The following is a 19,284-nucleotide window of genomic DNA, read 5'->3' as shown; positions in this document are numbered from 1 at the left end:
AAATCCCAGTGGCTTGGGCTGGTTTTCAGTGGGTCTTCAAGCTTGGCTGCTTCTTTTTGGCTAATCCCTGCCAGCATCTTCCCCTCGCAGAGCCAGAGGGGGAAAACAGCCCATGGACCAGCTACCCACGGTGGGAAGAGCGTGGAGAATGAGCTGCACTGACTCCAGGGTGAGCCTTAGATATCTGTCGGGCAACCTGGTGCTCACGTGAAGGAAAGGGATGATGTACAGACCCCAAACCCCTGCTTATGGCCCGGGTCCAGCTCACCCGACAGAGATCGAGCAGCGGGCAACACGTTTATCCCCTGGGCCGTGCTCGGCTGTTGGAAATGGCATCGCTCCATCCCCTCCAGCAGCTGCTCCCCTTTGCCTCCAGCTCTCCAAAGGTCAGCTCTAACACCGGCTGCCCAGCGCTGAGGAGTTATTGACAGCAGCTCCTGTTTAATGCTGTTACTGCATCCCCTCGGCCGCCGTCGCCCAGTGGGGCCGAGATGCTGATCGGCTTTTCTGCATCAGCACATTTCTGCTCCATTGGGGAGGGTGGAAGAGTAAGGGGGGGTCTCCCTCTGCTTGTGTTTGGGATGTTAATGGGCATTACACACCTTGGAGACCCGCAGTGGTGCATTACCCAGCCCTGGGGGATGTCAGCAAAGAGAGTGAGGGGCTGGGAGGCTTCAGAGCCCCAAAACACCTCCATGCTGGGCTGCATCGGGCATCACTTCAGTGCTGGCTCAGCACTGGGCTGGCTTTCTCAACCAGGGGCTCCCAAGCATCAGCTGGGGCTTTTACCTGGGATACAGCTCGCTTTGACTGCAGGGAGCCCAGTATGTGCCTGGAAATCCTTAGGGAAAACCCACACAGGCGGGGGCAGCTCCCAGCAGCCGGATGCAGCTCAGCACCCTCCAGCCTGCATCCCAGCCCACGGGGCTGCTCCATCAGCCTCACAAAGCCCAATTTGGTGGGGAAAATCTCCTAAACCCCATCAAATGCCGCCTCCAGTTACTTTTCCTAGCATGGCCCTGTTCAAAACCCTGCGAGCTGGTGCTGGTTCAGCCTCAGCAGGGAAGGGAAGAGTCAAACGTGGGAGCAGATTGTGAATTTGACCCCAATTGTCGGAGGTCCTGAGCCCGCATGGCTCCTCTCACCGGGGCAAGGATGGGAGATGACATTCCCGATCCCGCCTCCGGTTTTGGGGGTGGGTGGCAGGGAATGCTTGCCAGGGCTGGGCTGTCTCCCACCGGCTCGGTGGGACAGATGGATGCTCTGCACTGGGGCATCAGAGCCAGTGCACTGATTTGGGCAGACGTCTTGGCACAGCAACCGCCTCTGCCAAGGGCCACCTGGAGAAACACAACAAAGGGGATGCGGAGGAGGAGGAGGCTCCTTCATCCCTCTTGGCTACTCCAGCTCATCTCCCAAAGGCTGGTTCAAAGGCAGCATCGTTGGCGTGAGTAGAGCTAGAGATGGCCAAGCTCACAGCATCTCTCCTGCCTTCCCAAAGGATGGGGCCATGCCCTGGTCCTCACGGCTGCCTGTCTGACCCCAGAAGAGAGCAAGAAACTCCAGAGAAGGGGGTTAAACTGGAGGAGAAGAACCCAGAAAGAGAGGGGACCAACATCACAAAGGCTTGAGCTGGGTGTTGGGAGGACAGATGTAGCGTGGCTTTCGGTAGGAGGCACAGCCTGGTGCCCACCATCCCACAGCTTTCCCATTGCCCCCAGCATGTTCAAACCCATCCCTTCTGGTGAGAAAGGAGCTGTTGGCCCAAGCAGAGCACCCCAGGAAGAGTTAACGAAGCAGGGAAGGGTTAACCATCACTGAAACCCTCTACATAAGAGGGGTGCCCTGCTGAAGGTGAACCCAAGCGCCGTTGTCTGCAGACGCTGATGGGAAGCGACAGGCGAGAGGACACGCTGGGCTGGCAGGAGTATTGAATCCCATTAGCCTGGCCAGGAGTTAGCTCAGGGAAAGCCATTAACCTCTGGAAGCGGAGCGGCAATGCTCCCTCCTCCCAGCCTCCCCCTAACCTTTCCTTAGGAGCTCATCCTCCCTGGGAAGGAACCGCATCCTACAGGTGGGGAAACTGAGGCAGGAGACAGGGCGTTATGCAGCATCCCCAGGCAGAGCATCCTCCAGGATGGGCAAAGACAGTCAGAGCCATGTGGGCACGGAGAGGAGGAGGAAGAGGAGGAGGAGGAGGCAGCAGCACGCACGCAGGCCAGATGGCCAGGTTTAATCACTCGTCCTCCCTCGTTGGGCTCCCACAGCTCCATGCTGGCACCGCTGCCTCTGCCAGGGCTGTGGGGCTTGGCTTGGGTTCATCCCACGACTTCACAGGGGGTTGTGTGTATTTATCCACAGAAATCCAAAGGAAATGCATTTTGGCTGCGGTTAGAGGAGAGAAACATCCCTGCTCTGCTTGGGAAACCGCAGCCTTGGGATGCTGCATCCTGCAGCAAAGAGATGGGGGGGATACAACACAGGGACAAGCACATGGGAATTCCTTTCCTCATATCTGCTCATCCCCCAAACCCATTGCTGGGGATGGGGGTGCTGCTCACAGGAGGGCCCCGAGAAGGTGCAGACCCAAAGCAAAAGATCCTCGAATCTCCCCCCACTTCTCACCTGCAAAGAACAACGCCGGGAGGTGGGGGGGTGGAGCAATAAACCAACAATTATTGTACTGGATGAAACGCACTAATGATTTTTATGGTAATTCCCCCCCTCCTGGGCCATGTGCCATTTGGCCGCCCTCCTCCAGGTAATATTTTATGTATGGGCTCCCTGAACGTGTTGATACAGGGGCTTTCTGCTCCGAGATGCTCTAAATTCAGTGCATGGCGGAGGAGGAGCGAGGTGGGGAAGTGCGTGTGCACTGATTGCAGGACCGGCTGCAGCCCTCCCTCCAGGGCAGCCGGACATCCGCCCTCGCCTCGCTTGCGGCTGGCACCGTTCAGAGGCAAAGGGATGGAGCAGCTCTGGGTCCATCTTCACAGCGCCCCATCACACCTCCTCCCCACCACAGCATCCCAACAGGGCCCTGCCTCTCCCTCCTTGCCAGTTTTTGGCAGGGCCCAGGAACAAAAGCAGAGCCCTCCTGCTCCCGATGATGCCGAAAGTGTATGTTGCCCTGGCAACAGCTATTCTGATGATGTCGCTGCCTCTGCCGGTGGTACTTGAGGCCTGGGGAGGAGAAGGTCTCTGCCTTCAAGAGGCAGCACTCGAGCTGGAGGCGAGAGCAGAGCAGGGAGGAAAATGAAGGACAAAGGCACAAGCAAGGAGCTGCCTGTGGGTTTCTGCAGGCAGGGCGAGGCGGATGTAAGCACTGTGCTCTTGATGCTCAAAGCATCGCTTTGCCCCTACAGCATGGGGTGCTCAGCTCCCCTGCTGAAGGAGGGATGCGCATCGGTACCCAAGTAGGATGGGTGTTGCCAGACTGGCGCTTCCCAATGGATGTAAAGGTTGGGCTTGATGATCTTAAAGGTCTTTTCCAACCTAGTTAATTCCATGATTATATGTGCTCAGCCCTGTACCTGAGGGTAGCCGTGGTTGGCAGCTCGGGTGATGCAGAAGGCTGCTGCTGGAGGGTCTGGGAATGTGATGGTGGTGGGGGTGATGCCAGGACAAAAGGTGGGATGCTTCTCCATGCGGCGCCTGGTAAGTGATGGAAAAGAAGAGAATCAGCATGTGTGGGGCCACATCCACTCCTGGCAAGCCAAGCACCATGGGAGGGGGATATAGCACCCAAGCCCAGTGTCCCCCACCCATGTCACCAACAGCCCCCCATGGCCATCACTCACTTGTACTCCTGAACATTGGTCACAACTCTGGCCACAGCCACCAGGGGCCCAGGAGGGGTGGCCAAAGGGGCTGACAGTCCCTGCAGCAGCACCTGTGGGTCCACGGTGAGGGACCAGAAGACAAGGGAGGGGGAAGAAGCTGCCCTAAATCAGCATCAACAGCCACATGCAGCAGCATCCTCCCCAGGTCACGATGTTATTGTCCATCTTGGACCACCTCTCACCTCCAAGGCCACATAGCTCAATCCATCACAGCGAGGGACGAAGCTCCCTTTGCGGGTGATGGTGACGTGCAGGACCGTCCCCACAGGGTCCTGTGTCCTTGGCTGTTTGAGAAGGAGAGTGAACCATGGGAGGAGGAAGGGGCAAGGCCACCAAATGCGAGCGCTCCGGCAGCCCATCGCTGACAATGAAGCACCAAGAGATGATGAAAGCTCACAGTGCCCCTGAGCCTTCCCGGAAAAGATCAATATAATAAATCCTACTGCATTTAAATATTTAATCGTTCCCAATCTCTGTACAGGGAAGAGGAAACTCATTTCTGCCAAACAGCAGAGGGGAGCCTGCTTTGGGGGAGGTTTTGGGTGAGTTTCCCAGGTCTCAGCCACACGGGGAGCTATCAAAACCCATCCCAAACTGTTAACACATTGGGATGGAGAAATCCCCACGGAGGGGCTCCTCTCTGCAACCGGGGACGAGCCTGTGCTGATTAATGCACAGCAGCCCCTGCGTAATGAACGCTCTGATGTAAAGCCCGGTCCCACATCTCCTTCCCCAGGATGCTGAGGGTGAAAGCACTTCCCAACCAGCAATCCCATTGCTTTTCCTCCCTGTTTTCCCACTGGAGGAGATCGGAAAAGCCCCGCACAAGGACTGCCTTGTTCTCACCTTGTGGGAAGCTCACAAGCCTCTTTGTGCACCTTCCCCAGCCAAATTCGGTTTTCCCACCGGGATTACACCGTTACACAAGGCTCTCTTTGCCTGCCACCCTCCTCTAGAGCTGGTGAACCTCCAAGTAATAAGCAGGAATAAGCAGGAGGATGCAGGGGCAGGCTCTGTACCTACCAGCACCAGCCTGCAGCGGTGGGGCTGGAAGGGCTGGAGGTGCCGCACCGGCAGCTGGAATGTCCCCAGTGCCTCCTTGGTGGCTTTATCTGCCACGGTGAGAGTCAGGGCTGGAAGGGAGAGGGTCAGCTGTCAGGATGAGTGGGGCTGCCCATGGGATCTGGGGAAGGGGACAGTGGGTGAAGCCATGGGGAGAGGTTTGGGGAAGGTCTGGGTGATGGAAGGACAGATGAGGGGGGGATTGATCCATTCTCAGCAGCTCCTTCCCCTCACAGGTCACGTTGGGGTGAACAGGGATGGGATTTACATCCATCCTGGGTTCCCATACACACACACACATGGATCCCTACGAGCCATCGAGAGCATTCCCAAGGCATCCCCAGGAAAGCAAAGCCTGTGAGCAACTGGCACCGATGCAGCTCAGATTCCCATCTAAGAAGCTGGAATTTCCCACTGATGCATCTAATCCACCTCCCCATCCCCAATCCCTGCCCTGGGGCAGCCCATGGTGCACCCCTGTCCTCTCAGGGGTGCCCGGTACCCATCTGTTCCCCAGCACAGCAGCATCACCCCACGGGTGCTGGCACCCCCAGCTCTTCCTTGAGTTTAAAGCAAAGCTGCAATTTACTTGACAAGCACCAGGAGCCTTTTATGACAAAAAAAGGAGCTGATGGAAGGGAAAACCGCCCTCTCTTTATGCTGCCATCAAGACTTGGGCTTCCCTTCCCCCAGCTTAATGACAGTGCCGACGCACCCGCCTTAACTCCTGCTTGGCCAACCTGGCGATGCCACAGGTTGTGTGCGCCCCTGAAATGAAGATGATGGACCAGATAAGAGCATGGACCAGGTAAGAGCATGGACCAGGTAAGAGCATGGACCACGCTTTCCCGAGCCCCTGCTTTTGAGCAAGTGCTTGGTTCATATGGAGATTCTCTTTTTCTCCCAGCTCCTTGTGGAAAGAGCACCAGGGAGGATGTTCCAGGGTCGAGCAAGAGACAAGCGGCTTTTCTGCTACTCATCGCCTGTGATGGATCATGTTTGGCAGCCCCACCAATGGAAACTGTATTTATGGGCAAAAAAAAAGGTGGAAACTGTATTTCTGGGCAAGAAAAGGTGTGAGCTGCATGTGGAAACGACACCTCCAGTCTCAACATCTGGGGGATGAACACCTCTGAACATCTGGGGGATGCCAGGAGGCAGAAGAGAGGGGATGGAGGTCCCAGCATCTCTCCCAGTACTGCACGGGGCAGGTCCAAAGCACATCAAAAGCTCCTCAATTTCATTTAGGTCAGGGTCTAATGGGATTAGGTGTGAAGGGAAGATTGGCTCCCACAGTTGGTTTTGTAAGGGTGTGATTAGAATCAAATCCCAGCCCCTAATGCCATGAGTTTTATTACAGTTACAGACTTAGCAGCCCAGCACGGGGAGTAGCAGCACCCTGACATGGGTCCAACCCATACAAGGGGTGAGGACGGCAGTGGGGTAAGATGTGGGATGCTCTCACCTCATGCTTATTCCCATGGGATGCTTTGGAGCTCAACGCTGTCACTTGCCCCATCCTGCAGCAAGAGGCATGTCCCTCTTGGTCCTACTCTGAAGCCACCACAGCCATGCATGGCTCAGGGCATGACTTGTCCCCATCACAGCCACGCTCTGCCTGGGTGCATGGGCTCCCTAATATCCCCAAATTAACCCTTTGAGATGAGCCCCATCTCGCCCCTGTCCCCATGGTCCCCGATGCTCTCACCTGCCCAGCCTACATCTTCAGCATCCATTTCCACCGTCACCTCCTCCTCCCAGGCGGGTGCATGGGTGGGCACTGAGGATGCTCGGGTCACCTCCGGCTTCTGCTCATCCCCTCTGCTGGTCTCACTGGGAGGAAAAGGGAGGTGAAAGAGGCTGGTTGCTGGGTGTGGAAGGGGAATGTGTGAGCAGGGAGCTGGGAGAGGGATGAGCGCTGTCCCAGCTCAGCGCAGCCAGCCCTTGGATAAAAGGGGTTTGTAGCCCCTTTTATCCAAAAGGCTATTTCAGACCCCAGAGGCTAATTATGTGCTGTATTGATGAAGGGACAGGGAGGAGGCTGCTGGGAAAGGAGAAGATTGAATGCTAACGACTGCCATCATTAAAGTCAGCACATAACGAGGCTGAGCATTAATTACAGCAGCCATGGGCCCTGAGTAATTCATCTGTGCTGGTGGAGGCCTGGTTTGGGGTTGTTCCTCTCACTTGTATCAATTGACCATCAATTCCTCATGAGTTTGGCTGATGATTATAATGCCCTTGCTCCCTGGCAGATCTTTAAGGGGACCCAGGGAGCCTCTTGGTGTTATCCTGGGAATCCCAAGAGCATGGTAGAGCGGTCCATGGTGACCGCGAGTCCTCTCCATCCCTGACCTGGGGTGAAGGGAGATGGTGACGTGGTGTCAGGTCAGTGTGACACAGATGCCCCAGCCCTGTCGTTGGGTTGCTCTGGATATGAAGACGATAAAGTGTCCAGTGCTGGCTCCCTAGGAAAGCTCCTGCTGGAGCAGAGCCAGCACAGCTCTTAGGGAGCACACTGGTGGCTGAGAGCACTGGTGGCACTTTGCCACTGCTGGGAGCTGGAGATGCCAGCTCAGGGGAAAGGAGATGGTAAAGGTCCCTCCAGCTGCAGGATGAGCTCCAAGTAGTGGTGGGACCAAGCAGGTTCATCCCAGATGGATGGGAGGATGCTCTATGCTTGCAAGACCTCCATCCCTTCTCATTGCTGAATGGACCCTCAGCCACGCTGCATCGACATCCCATGCTCCTCTCACATGTCCCACGTGTTCCCTTCCCCATGGAGAAGCCCACCTGCATCCTGAAGGGATGGAGCCGAGCCGTCCGGCTCTGCCAGGTGGGAATTAGCATTGGGCTGGCACCAGTTGTAGAGGGGCTGGAAGGGAACGGGCTCTCCAGTAATGAGCTCTGTGGGGGATTTGCTCTACCAGCAACGTGCTTGGAGTCCGAATGAAGGCAAACCTGGGCTGGGGGGTGGGAGGAGGAGGAGGGTGAGAACAGGCTGCTCTGGGCCCCCTTCATTATAGACTTGCCTAAGGATGAGAGCGCATTCAAAAAGAGCTGTGAAGTGGGGAGGGGGTGGGGAAAACCTCCACAACACATGGGGATGTGCTTCAGAATCAAATGAACAGGCCGGGGGCAGCAGGAATGGCAGAGAGGGGAGATGGTTTGATGTCTCCTCCTCACCACGGACCTGGAGGGGCAGGAGACGGGGTCTGCAGCAAGCAGGCACTGCAGATTTCATGGCCTGGGGCAGGACCTGGCTGGGATGGACCACGAGACGCTCCTCTGGTGCTCAGCATCCCTCCCTGCCTGTGCTGGGGCAGGCTGCCACGCATGTGGGGAGGCACCAGCCACCCACTGCCGTGATGAGAGATAAAGATAAAGGGTAAAGACGGCCGCCCCCAGGGAGTTCTTATACATCAATGTCTCAGCTGCAGCACGTGGGGACAGTGTCACGCAGCACGGCGCTGCGTGCAGTACCCAGGGCACAGCAAAGGGCCAGACCCAGCCTAAACATTCATCTGGCATCCCAAGGTTTCATCTCTGCAGGGCAAGTTATTTCCTGGGGCGGACATCCCTGCAGTGGCAATGTGGTGGTGCGGGCACAAACCCCCTGTGTAGCATGGCCATGGCTGCAGGACCGATACACGCTCATGTGGTGGTGCAGGATGTGGCCCTGGAGAAGGCAATGCTGCTCCCACCATTGTGCTCGGGGCAGAGGTGTAAGAGGGATGCTGAGCAGGTGCAGAATGAGAAAGGGAGAATTGCTCATGTGAGAAACCCCATTTTCACATTGCTCCTGACCCTCTAACGCTGGCTCCATCTTCATCCCACCATGACCTAAGCCAAGTGCTGGGGCAAGGAGGGGACCCCCAAACTCCCACTTCCCACCCCCCTTGCTCCAGGGTTATCAGCTGAGCCCTGGGTTTATTTCTGGGTGCATGGCAGAGCAAGAAGACTTTGCTTGCAGGAGCGCCCTAACCCCTTCCGAGGTGGAGCATCCCATCCACGCCACAGCCAGGACCACTGCCTGCATAGCAAACCCATTGACATTGGAGTCCCCATTCCCCTGGCTGGGAGCAGATGGTGCATTCAGCACCGACCTTGAGTTTCTTGGTGCTGAAGAACAGAAAGGAAGGAGTGAGGAGGTGCTTTTGTGGTACTCGATGTGGAGGAGAAACCGGGCAGAGCCGGCCTCTTTGTGCTGTTAATTGCAAACACGTTAATGGCAAAGCAAGCCAAGGTCATCCCTGCATCACACCGGTCCAGGAGCAGTTTGTGAGTGAAAGAAGATGTGGAGCAAGCCCACAGGTGCCCCTGAAAGCAGCAAGTGGGGATTTGCTCAGCGCTCTACGGATGAGGATCAGAGCCAAGCCACTGCCGCATCCCCGCAGCATCCGTGGAGCAGAAGCCCCATCCTCTCCAGGGCAGGGATGAGCCAAAGCCTATCTGGATGCCTGCACAGGTTCTCCTTCTCCTAGGGGTCTTTCAGGTTCACTCTACTGAGCCATTCCCTCCCCAACCCTCTGCACAGAGAGCTGGAAGCAGTGCACACAACTATGGAGCAGGAATAGTGAGTGGATGGACACAGCTATGGATGTGGGATGCCAAGTCCGGGCATGAGCAACTGGGCACAGCCACAAAGGGCTGGTGGGAGTGGGATTGCTCAATTCCTCCCATCCCACTCCTGATTTTGGGGATTGATGCTCTGGTGATGCTCAGTTTGAGCTCAGGCTGGCTCCACTGGTGGTACCCAGCAGCTCTGGGGGGGAATCAGCTGCCATCAGGTCCCCATCCACCAACTGCTTCTGCTTGTCATCTATAAACCCCACCTTTTAACTGCAACATGCTACTCTCCTTCAAAAGCAAGTGCCCTGGGAAACAATAACTGATTCCCTTCTGCCTTGGCTCCCTCACTATGGTTACTAAAAGGCCCCTCATGTGTCCTGCATCCCTAATACCACCCTCCCCTCCATCACTCCCCTGTTACCATGGCAATGCAGTGATGGAGCAGCACCAGAATGTAAAGAGAGATGCAACAATCACACGCCACCCTCGTGCTATCATTTAGGATATTGATGTTTAAATCTCCTGAGATCATCTGGGTATAATTGGTTTATGGAAATAGAGACAACTCCTGTGGGGGAGTTACTTGGGCTGAGAGCGGGTCCTTGTTATGGGGGGGGGGGGGGAAGAGGGGAAGGGGTGATGGAGGGGCTGCAGTGGGGGCTGCCAGCCCCACACCATCCAGCTCCCATCGGGCTGCAGGTGCCAGCCAGCCCTGGCTGCCAAAATCGCGATGGAGAGATGCATCCCTCCTGCCCAGGAGACTCCGGGATGCAGCTGGCACCGGGCGCCGTGGGGCTGCCGCTGTGCCACCCCGACAGGCCTCAGAGCCCCCTTCACTGCAGAGCTGAGGGTCTCTGCGCTGGAAAACGCCCAGCAAGCAACAGTTTGCTCCGCGTGTTTGCAGAGGAGATGTTTCCAGGCTGATTGCCCCCAGTGGATGAGCCCCACGCCTGTTGCCTGGTACCTGGGTACCAGCTTGCCCCAGCACTGACCCAGAGAAACCCAGCTCTGCAGCCGGGAGATGCTCTGAAGCCACTGACAGCCGCTCTCTCCCCCCTTTTCCATGGGAAGCAATGCCAAAGCTTTTCTGCCTCCTGGAAAGGCTCTTTGGGAACGTGGGCTCACCCTGCAGCAGTGTTGAGCAGAGCGGCCTCCCTCTTAACACAGACCAAAGCCTGACCGGCTAATTGAGTCCCCTGGCACATGCATAATGCACGAGGAGCCAAGTTCTCCTTACCCAAGCATTCTGTTTTATTTATTAAAACACTCTTTTATTTATTGTGATATCATCCTGAAATCCAGGCAGCCTTACCCTGTGGATTCTTTGACATCATTTTATACTTTCAATATTAGGAATGCTTTCTTCCTGATGCCCACGCAAGCCAAGGTGGCCCATTCCTTGCCTTTTCCCATCCTGGCTCCTCTCCCCACAGTGAGCATCCTATGGAGGTGGTGCTTGTGCATGCACCATTAAAGAGGTTTCCCCCTCATTTAGGCTTGCAAAGGTTAATAACAGCTCCTAAACCCCTTCTCTCTGTCCCCAATGTCCCCCTTCATAGATGCTGGGTACTCACATGACAACGTATGGCCATGGCACCCGGCCCTCCCGTGTGGCTGGCAGGTTGCTGGCACCATGGAAGATGATGGTGATGGATTCCTTCCCCACACGGGCCACATGGCCCCCACCGGCCACCGGTGCATGGCTGGGGTCCCCTGTCCCAGCAGGGGATGTGGATACCTGCTGGGAGCAAGCAGAAGAGATCAATGTGGGGAGCACAGGCATCTCCCTGTCACCCAACCTCATCCCCATGGCCCCAGCTCAATGCTGGGAGCCCAGACTGGGGAGATGACATCCCCAGCACGTCCCCATGACCCAGACGTGTCCCCTGTTCAATGCTGAAAGCCTGGAGGGAGGAGAACAAGCTGAGGAGATGGTGTCCCCAGCACATCCCCATCACAGCTGCCTCTTCCCTGTCCCCAGGGCCCAGCTGTGGCTCTGCACTGTGGATGTCCCCATGCCATTGCAGGGACACAACGTGCCAGGCTCCCTGGGAGGACATCAGCAGCATGAGAGCATCCTGCTGGGGTGAAACCAGTCCAGGATCCCTGCCCTGCATGGCCCCACTGGGGCCAGCTACACCGTGGTCCCAAAGACCCCTCGCCAGGTCACCAAGACTAGGATTTGCCACCTATTGCTTCCCTGTGAGGGTGCTGAGCCGCTGGCACAGGGTGCCCAGAGAAGCTGTGGCTGCCCCATCCCTGGCAGTGTTCAAGGCCAGGTTGGACACAGGGGCTTGGAGCAAGCTGCTCTAGTGGAAGGGGTCCCTGCCCACGGCAGGGGTTGGAGCTGGATGAGCTTTAAGGTCCCTTCAACCCAAACCAGGTTGGGGTTCTGTGACTCTATAACCTAAAGCACCTCCACTTCCCCTCCCAGCCCTCTGACCTGCCAACAGCTGCCCCCGCTCCCCCTTCTCCAGCCCAGCCATCTCTGCAATTCATGGGGCTCCTGCAGGAACTGGGATCCCAGCCCAATCCAGGGGGGGAAAAGGGGCGAATGCGGCAGCTCCCCCTCCCCATCTCATTAATTCCCACCAGCTGATGTGATAAGGAGCAGCAGAGCCGCAAGCTGCCGCTCCTCACACATGGGGGGACTGTCCCTGCTCCCATCACACCCTTTCCAAGTGAGAGACAGCCCTGTCCCCACCGCCTGCATCCTCGCCTTGGCCAGCACGCAGCATGAATGCATCGAACACCGCACAGGGCCGTGGCTAAGGGGTTAAAAGCCACCCTGCATCACTTCAGAGCCTGCAGAGCAAACCCTGCGTGCATCCCGCTGACCTCCTGGGGTTGAGCAAGGAGCTCCAGCCCATCAACATCCCCGCGGGCTTCTCAAAGCCGCTGCCTGCAAATCCCCTCCGACGCGTGGCTTTGCCTCCAAACTCCATAATGGGGGGCTGGTGTGTCCTAAACCCTCTCCCTTGTCTCTCCCAAGGCGGATGGTGATGGGCTTGGCAGCGTGGAGGTGACCTGCTGCCGTGGGGGATGCGAGCCCAAACGTGAGGACCATGTTCAGGATGGAAACCTGAGAGCTCCGACCAGCAACAGCTTGGAAAACACACTGAAAGCAGGTTTTTTTCCCCCCTTATTTCTTTGCTGTCAGCTCAGAAACCAGCTGGAGCTCGGGGTGGGTGCTGGGGACAGGCTCTGCATCCGTGACAGCCAGAAAGAGGGACCGAAGGAGCAGGCACACAAAGTGGGGGAGGATTCCCTGACCTGCCCCGTGGATGGATCTCAATCCCACCCTGGCTCCAGCTCCATGGCAATTATCCCCCCGCCCAGCAATGCTGATGGAGAGGGGAAATTACAGGTTTTCTTGACCTGATGTGGGATGATGGCTGTCAGGTCAACCCCCACGGGCACAGACGCTCCCCGGTAACAGCCACAGCGGCTCCACACCCTACCCCAGCACCCCCTGAGCCCCCAGAAGCACAGGGCAGCCTGTCCCTGTGCCTTCCCAAGGCTTTGCCAGAGAGGCAGGGAAAAGTGTGTGTGTGGGGGCTATGGTTTTGCCTCATCCTGGCATTGGCAAAGAGGGAAAATACAGGATGGAGCTGGGGGAAAGAGGATGAAAGCACAGACTTGGGTAGAAGGCCCCTTCCAAGAGGCAGGATGCTGGATATACAGGCAGGAAGCATGCACAGGAGTGCAGGCAGGGATGCTCTCCCTGGAGACCCATCTCTCCTTCCATAAAAGCATCTGTTCAGGCTCCAGCTTTGGAATTTTAGTGAGTATTTGCATCCCAATTACTCCCTAAAATCCCAATCCAGAGGTATTCCAGCTGGCTGAGTGGGGAAACAGCCCTGTTTTGGATTGCTTGCACACATCTGAGCTGGCTGATGGAACCCAGAACCGAAGCTGTGATGCTTATTTACAGCTCCAGCTTGTTATTCTGGGACAATTTTCCCTATTTTCTTCCACATTCCAGATACCAGACACAGGTTTCTTAGCACACACCTTCATACCCACCACTCATATTCACATCTCCCTGGAAAACAAGGTTTTACCGCTGCAAGGGTTACAGCATGACAATTAGTGAGGGGTTTTGATGGAAAATGAATGAGCCTAAAGCTAAGTAAAGCTCAGCAGAACAAAACAGTTTAAATATAGCAGGCACGAACAATGCCAGGCTTTGTAGGCAACTGGTACCCGAAACCTGCAGCAAGGCTGTGATTAACTGCTGAAATAAACCCCAGTCGCTATTAAAGCCAGGAGGAAACTCAGTATTCCTTCCAGAAAGGAGGTGCCAGGTAGAGCCTACGCTTGTTTTGCAGCTTTTACTCAGCTGGAAGAACAACTTCTCCATCCCTGCGAAGCCAAGGGCTCTTAGCCAGGAGTTTGCAACCTGTTGTTTGTGGAGGTAGAGTCAAAACACAGTTCCCTTATTCCTGAGGGTCTCAGCTTGGGTCCCACCATAAGTTTGAGGTCCATTGGAGCATTCCCTGAGCATGGCATGCTGATCCCACACAGCACCTTAACCCCAAGCCACCCCTTAAAGCATCCTCGATGCTGATTATTCATTATGCAGCCTGCGATGTTGTGGGGAGGTTGATTAACGGGGCTGCCGGAGCTGCCATCATCCTAATTTGTTTTCCTATCAACTCTTTATCATCAGGACCGAAGCATCGGAGCCCAGACAGCTCCTCTACAGCAGCGCTCAGCCAAGATTAAATTGCTTCTGGCTGCGAGCTGACAAGACATAAATAGCCTCAAGAGCCCGCCGTTTAGTTTGGGGAGGACAGCCCGGGCCGGGAGCCAGCAGGGACCTCCAGGCACGGTCCTGCAGGGCTCCTCCATCGCAGCTTCACCCCTGCCCGCAGCAGGAGGTTTCATTCCTTATGTTCATTGAGCAGCACAAGACCAGAGGCTCCTCGGGATGATGCACTACTGCTACGCAGGAGAAAACACCGGTCCCTGCCCTGCCATGGAAGAGTTAGGACCCTCCTGGTTCTTCATAGAGAGCCCCACAAGCCTCCTAAAGCCAGGAGTGATGCCGCTGTTGCAGGAGGAGGGATCTGCTCCTCTATGGCGGGAGCATTCACAGCCCCGAGCTCCTCCCTGCCCCTGGCAATTTATGAGCTGCTGTTGGGAACGTGTCAGCTTTATCCTCCTCCTGAGACTTCATAAAATAATAGTAGGCTCCATAAGCGAAGATGGACTGGGGCTGGGGTGAGTTTTCCTATGTGATGTCTCCCCAGGCTCCTTTTAAGCCTCCTTACGGCAGCTAAACACCGGCAAGCTGCTTCCCCTCCCCTGGCAGCCGAGAGGATGGGGAATAAAGTGCCACTTGGCTTTAAACAAGCAGCAGGATGAGGCCATAGGTTACACCTCCAGCACCATGGGACATCCGAACACAAGGTAGGGCCGGAGCACAGCCAGGACATCCCAGAGCCAGGCCAGCCTGAGGATGCTGCATCTTCAGGTGTCCCTTGGCACATCCTAACTGATCCAGCCACCTTTCAGGGCTGCACTTCAGGGCTCTGGGATGTAAGAGGACACCACAGAGCATCTCCTGATAACAGGGGCGAGCAGCCTATCGTGGCTGTATCACAACAGCGAGCAAGAGCGCACCTCCAGGCACAGGGAACTGGGACAGGGAAAGGGATTTTACACATCATCAGGCAGCAAAATGGGATGAAATGTGGGTTTACAGCAAGGACGCGGTGGCTGGTGGGTGAGCAGATGCAGCTGCTTTGCCCAGACTCACCTTCTCCCAACATGCTGCGTGAGGGACAATTGAGCACCCGGAATTCCTGGCTTCTAGGGGTGGGAGATGCATCGCTCCATGCCCTGCTATCCCCATGTCCCGTGTCAGTCCCACAAGCCCAGTGTGTCAGGGTGCAATGTAACATCCCACATCCGTATGGGTTTGCACCCCCTTCGAGCATCACGGCTCCTCGCCTGTCTGCCCCGCTCTCCAAAGCAACCGGAGCCTGGGTGCTAATCAGATTTGAGGCTGTGAAATCTCATTTGAGGCTCTATTAATGCAGAGCTGGCATGACACAGGCCCCGGCCTGTCTCCAATGAGCAAAATAAGGAAAGCAATCTAGCTGGGAAAAATGCATCTCCCGGAACAAGCTCGGGGGAGCCGGCCCAACGCAATTACAGTTAAAAGGAAGATTAAAACAGTATCAGCACTCTTCTTCCTCCGACCCCTGCTCCCACCCCGGGGAGAGAAGCACTGAGCTGCACTGATGGGCATCCCCACCACCGCGGTTCCTCAAGCAGGGACGTGGTTGCAGTGGGATGCGAGCCCTTCAAAGCAAGCAGCTTTTGCACAATGCAGCGGTGGAAGGGTCACGGGCTCATCCACTGTTTGTTGTCCTGATGGGTCCAGGTGCTTCTTTCCCTCTGAGGTTTCGCTCCCTGGTGCCTCGGAGCTGCTTGGTGTGGGATGAGAGGAGAGCACAGCCCCCTGCAATGACACCTACCCCTGATGGAGAAGCCCTTGCCCTTGCGAAGTAGCCTCTAGGATGACACAGAGATGGGTACACAAGGAACAGCCATCAGCTTCCCGAGTGACAGGAGCCGGCACGCACAGGGTTTCTAGGAGCTAGCGAGCTTATTCTCCCCCCTGCAAAGGCTCTAGACTGACACAAAACACAGCCCTAAGATAAACAACCATATGGTTGGAGAACTTCAGCTCCTCAATGGCCCGAGGCAGCCCGAGCTCAACCCAATTGTATTACAAGGGGTATTTCCCAACACCTTCCTGCAGCAGGTTCAAATCATCCTCCGAGGAAAAACACCCCGGGTGCTTAAAGCCCTTTTGTAGATCCCCAGCAAAACAAAAGCGAGAGGAAGAAAAGCAGTGCAGGAAAGCAAACACTGTTTTATTCATCCTTTCATCCTGCCAGCCTCAGCCCGCTCCAGTAACCCCCATTGCTGCGGGCAGACACCGCTGCTCTGCTCCCATTTCCCAGCCAGCTGCAGGGATGGGGGGGGGGGGATTTTTCCCTTGGATTCAGGCTGAGCTTGATATATTCTTATTATTCTTATTTTTAAGCAAGTTGTTTCCTAGAGGGGACCCTGCGGGAGCTCATTAGAGATCACAGGGTGGTTTTAGAGCGCTGGGAGGAAGGATGCTCTCCCCCATCGGCACACAGGGATGCAGACTCCGAGCCCGTTTCCCCCGGGAGCATCATTGCCGCCGGCCGGGAATCCCTTTGGGCTAAAAATTGCCAAATTCATTTTCCTTCCATTTATGTAGAAAACTCCCAATTCACCTGTCAAATAATTAAATGGGCCAGCAGCCCAGCACCACCTCGGCTGCTCCATCAGGAGAGTTCTACACTTTCTATATTTATCAGCAGCATCAGTGCAATTTCCTCCCCCCTACCTCTTAAAACGGAGCAATTTTCTCTTTTTATCCCCATTTGCTTTTCTCATCAAGGCGGTTATTTGACACTTAAAGCGACATGATGACTGAAATTGCAGGAATTAGAGCTAGCAACCGCTCTGCCTGCCTGCGTTTCCTTTGAGCACCCAAAGAGTTAGGGATAAGCAAATGGAGCAGCAGCTTGGGAAACCTCTTGAGGATCTGGCTTCTCCATTTTAGCTAAGAAAACATGAATTGCCACCCTGCACTCATCCATTTCCATGCCAGATCTCCACCGGGGCAGGGAGAAGCATGTGGAGAACAGGACGTTTGGACCAAGCAGCCTCAGGTCCTCAGTGTTATTTAGGGAACATCATTTCCTTTCAATACATCACTAAAACCATTCATTCTCACACTCCCAAAAGTCATCTTTCAGCAAATCAAAGCTCTGCAAGCAGCACCCCAAAGCCGTTTGCTTCAGGCCGCCTTTACCCTGGTCCCTCCGGCACAGGAATGATGCAGGGATGCGGAGGAAGGCAAAGTCCCCGATGAACCCGTCAAGGCGCGCTCCTCCCCAGGCTGACAGCTTTTCAAAGCCCTACAAATTGCTCACCAGAGCAGCGTTATTCATCTCTGCCACATCCTGGGGCGAGCCCTGTCAGCAAAGTTTGTTTTTCAGCCTCATTGGGCTTTCAGTGAGTGGAGGCAGGCCCAGCCCCTCACCCTGTTGTCAGGGCTGGACCCCTTCCGCCCTGCCTGTGATGGCTGCTGTCACTGGGATGAGTGATGGATGAGCTGGCCAGGCGACACGTGCCATCCATCACCCGCTAACAGAGACCTCTGCCCCAGCTCTGCTCCCCGGTAATGGGAGGACAGAAGCTTTTATCCACCATCATCACTCGGTGAGATGGGGCACATGGTGAGGGCAGCTGCATCCAGCACAAGCATCCTTGCCCTGCCTTGCAGCCCTGCTGCCCCCATCACTGCAGAGAGGATCATGGAATGGTTTGGGTTGGAAAGGAACTTAAAATCACCCAGTTCCAACCCCTGCCACGGGCAGGGACCCCTTCCACTAGAGCAGCTTGCTCCAAGCCCTGTCCAGCCTGGCCTTGAGCCCTGCCATGGACACAAACTCAATGTCTCTCGCCCAAACCAGCCCCTCGGCAGAGCCAGATGGTTGAGCCAGGCTTGCAATGGGGTCTGGGTTGGCTTTGAAGCAGTCAGCAGACCCCAGGGCTGCGCTCTGCTCCCCACCAAAAGGCAGTGGAGCCGGCAAGTGAACTCAGTTCACAGCCCGTCATCCACATCTGGATGGGGAAAGGGTTCCTGGGATCCCCTCTGCAGGCAATAAGGAGGCTCCAGCTTGAACCCACCCCAAAAAGGGGCCAAGCAGTGCAGCTGTGGCTCAGACCCTTCCAGATCCCTGTGCCTGAAGTACAGTCACTGCTTTGCTTTCTGTATCCTGCTTAAAGAAACAAAGGGACGGTTTTTGCTCATCCCTGGGATTTATGTTACACCACACACGCTTTCCTAGGGAAACTGTAGCTTCATGGGGAATCCAAAGGGATGAAACAAAGCACAATCAGGCCCAGGGGTGGGTTTGGTCCCATTTTTCAGACCTATCGAAGCTCCACGAGTCACAGTCAGCCTTGCATGGCACGGATGGGGTGGGCTGACCACGGGAAGCACCAGCTTCCCGATACCCCGCTGCTCTTCCAGGCTGGGAAACAAGCTGTGTGCAAACCCATTTGTTTGCTGCGATTCCTTGTACCCCGACAGCAGCAGATTGCTGTGTTGGGATGGGTGCCTCGCTGCCAGCTGGTCCAGGGAGACTGGAAACAAACCAGCTTGCAACCAAGCCCAAGTGCCAAGGAGATCTCCCAGAGCTGGCTCCCTATCCCCAGCTCCACGTGGACCTGCTGCCTGTGAAACGGGAGCAGTTCCCAGGGGAAGGGACGGACTTCTGCTGACCTGGGGGCTGAGTCCCCATAACTGAGCCCTGTGCTCTGCTGCCGGGCCCCCAAGGGTCCTGGTGAGCCCAGTCCCAGCCTCCATCCCTGCCAGGCTGGGGGGGGGCGAAGTGTTTTGGGTTGGAAGGGGCCTTAAAGCTCCTCCAGTCCCAACCCCTGCCACGGGCAGGGACACCTTCCCCTAGAGCAGCTTGCTCCAAGCCCCTGTGTCCAACCTGGCCTTGAACACTGCCAGGGATGGGGCAGCCACAGCTTCTCTGGGCACCCTGTGCCAGCGCCTCAGCACCCTCACAGGGAAGAGCTTCTGCCTAAGAGCTCATCTCAGTCTCCCCTCGGGCAGGTTCAAGCCATTCCCCTCGGCCTGGCCCTACAGGGCAGTATCCCTGGGGCTGACGGCTCCACACAGTGACTGAGAGATCATCCATGGCACACAATCGATCTGCTGGTGCCGTGACCAGGTTCT

The 19,284-nt window shown here is 56.1% G+C and overlaps 1 protein-coding gene across 1 annotated transcript in view; it reads right to left on the bottom strand.

Annotated features, from left to right (window-relative positions):
* Window positions 1-19,284, bottom strand: part of CCDC33 (coiled-coil domain containing 33) — a 42,191-nt gene that overhangs the window by 17,981 nt on the left and 4,926 nt on the right. Inside the window, exons 4-9 of the mRNA XM_057420485.1 lie at window positions 11,051-11,214; window positions 6,613-6,737; window positions 4,866-4,975; window positions 4,025-4,126; window positions 3,801-3,892; window positions 3,534-3,654 (exon numbers count right to left, since the gene is read on the bottom strand). Of these exons, the coding sequence (XP_057276468.1) occupies window positions 3,534-3,654; window positions 3,801-3,892; window positions 4,025-4,126; window positions 4,866-4,975; window positions 6,613-6,737; window positions 11,051-11,214 (714 nt within the window). The remainder of the gene's footprint in view (window positions 1-3,533; window positions 3,655-3,800; window positions 3,893-4,024; window positions 4,127-4,865; window positions 4,976-6,612; window positions 6,738-11,050; window positions 11,215-19,284) is intronic.

The sequence above is a fragment of the Pezoporus wallicus genome, unplaced genomic scaffold, assembly GCF_028554395.1.
Source record: "Pezoporus wallicus isolate ANWC-B61680 ecotype Strahan unplaced genomic scaffold, APGP_CSIRO_Pwel_v1 contig_7731, whole genome shotgun sequence".
Classification (NCBI taxonomy): Eukaryota; Metazoa; Chordata; class Aves; order Psittaciformes; family Psittacidae; genus Pezoporus; species Pezoporus wallicus.
The sequence above is the reverse complement of the archived record's forward strand: the minus strand, read 5'-3'. Positions and strand labels throughout refer to the sequence as shown.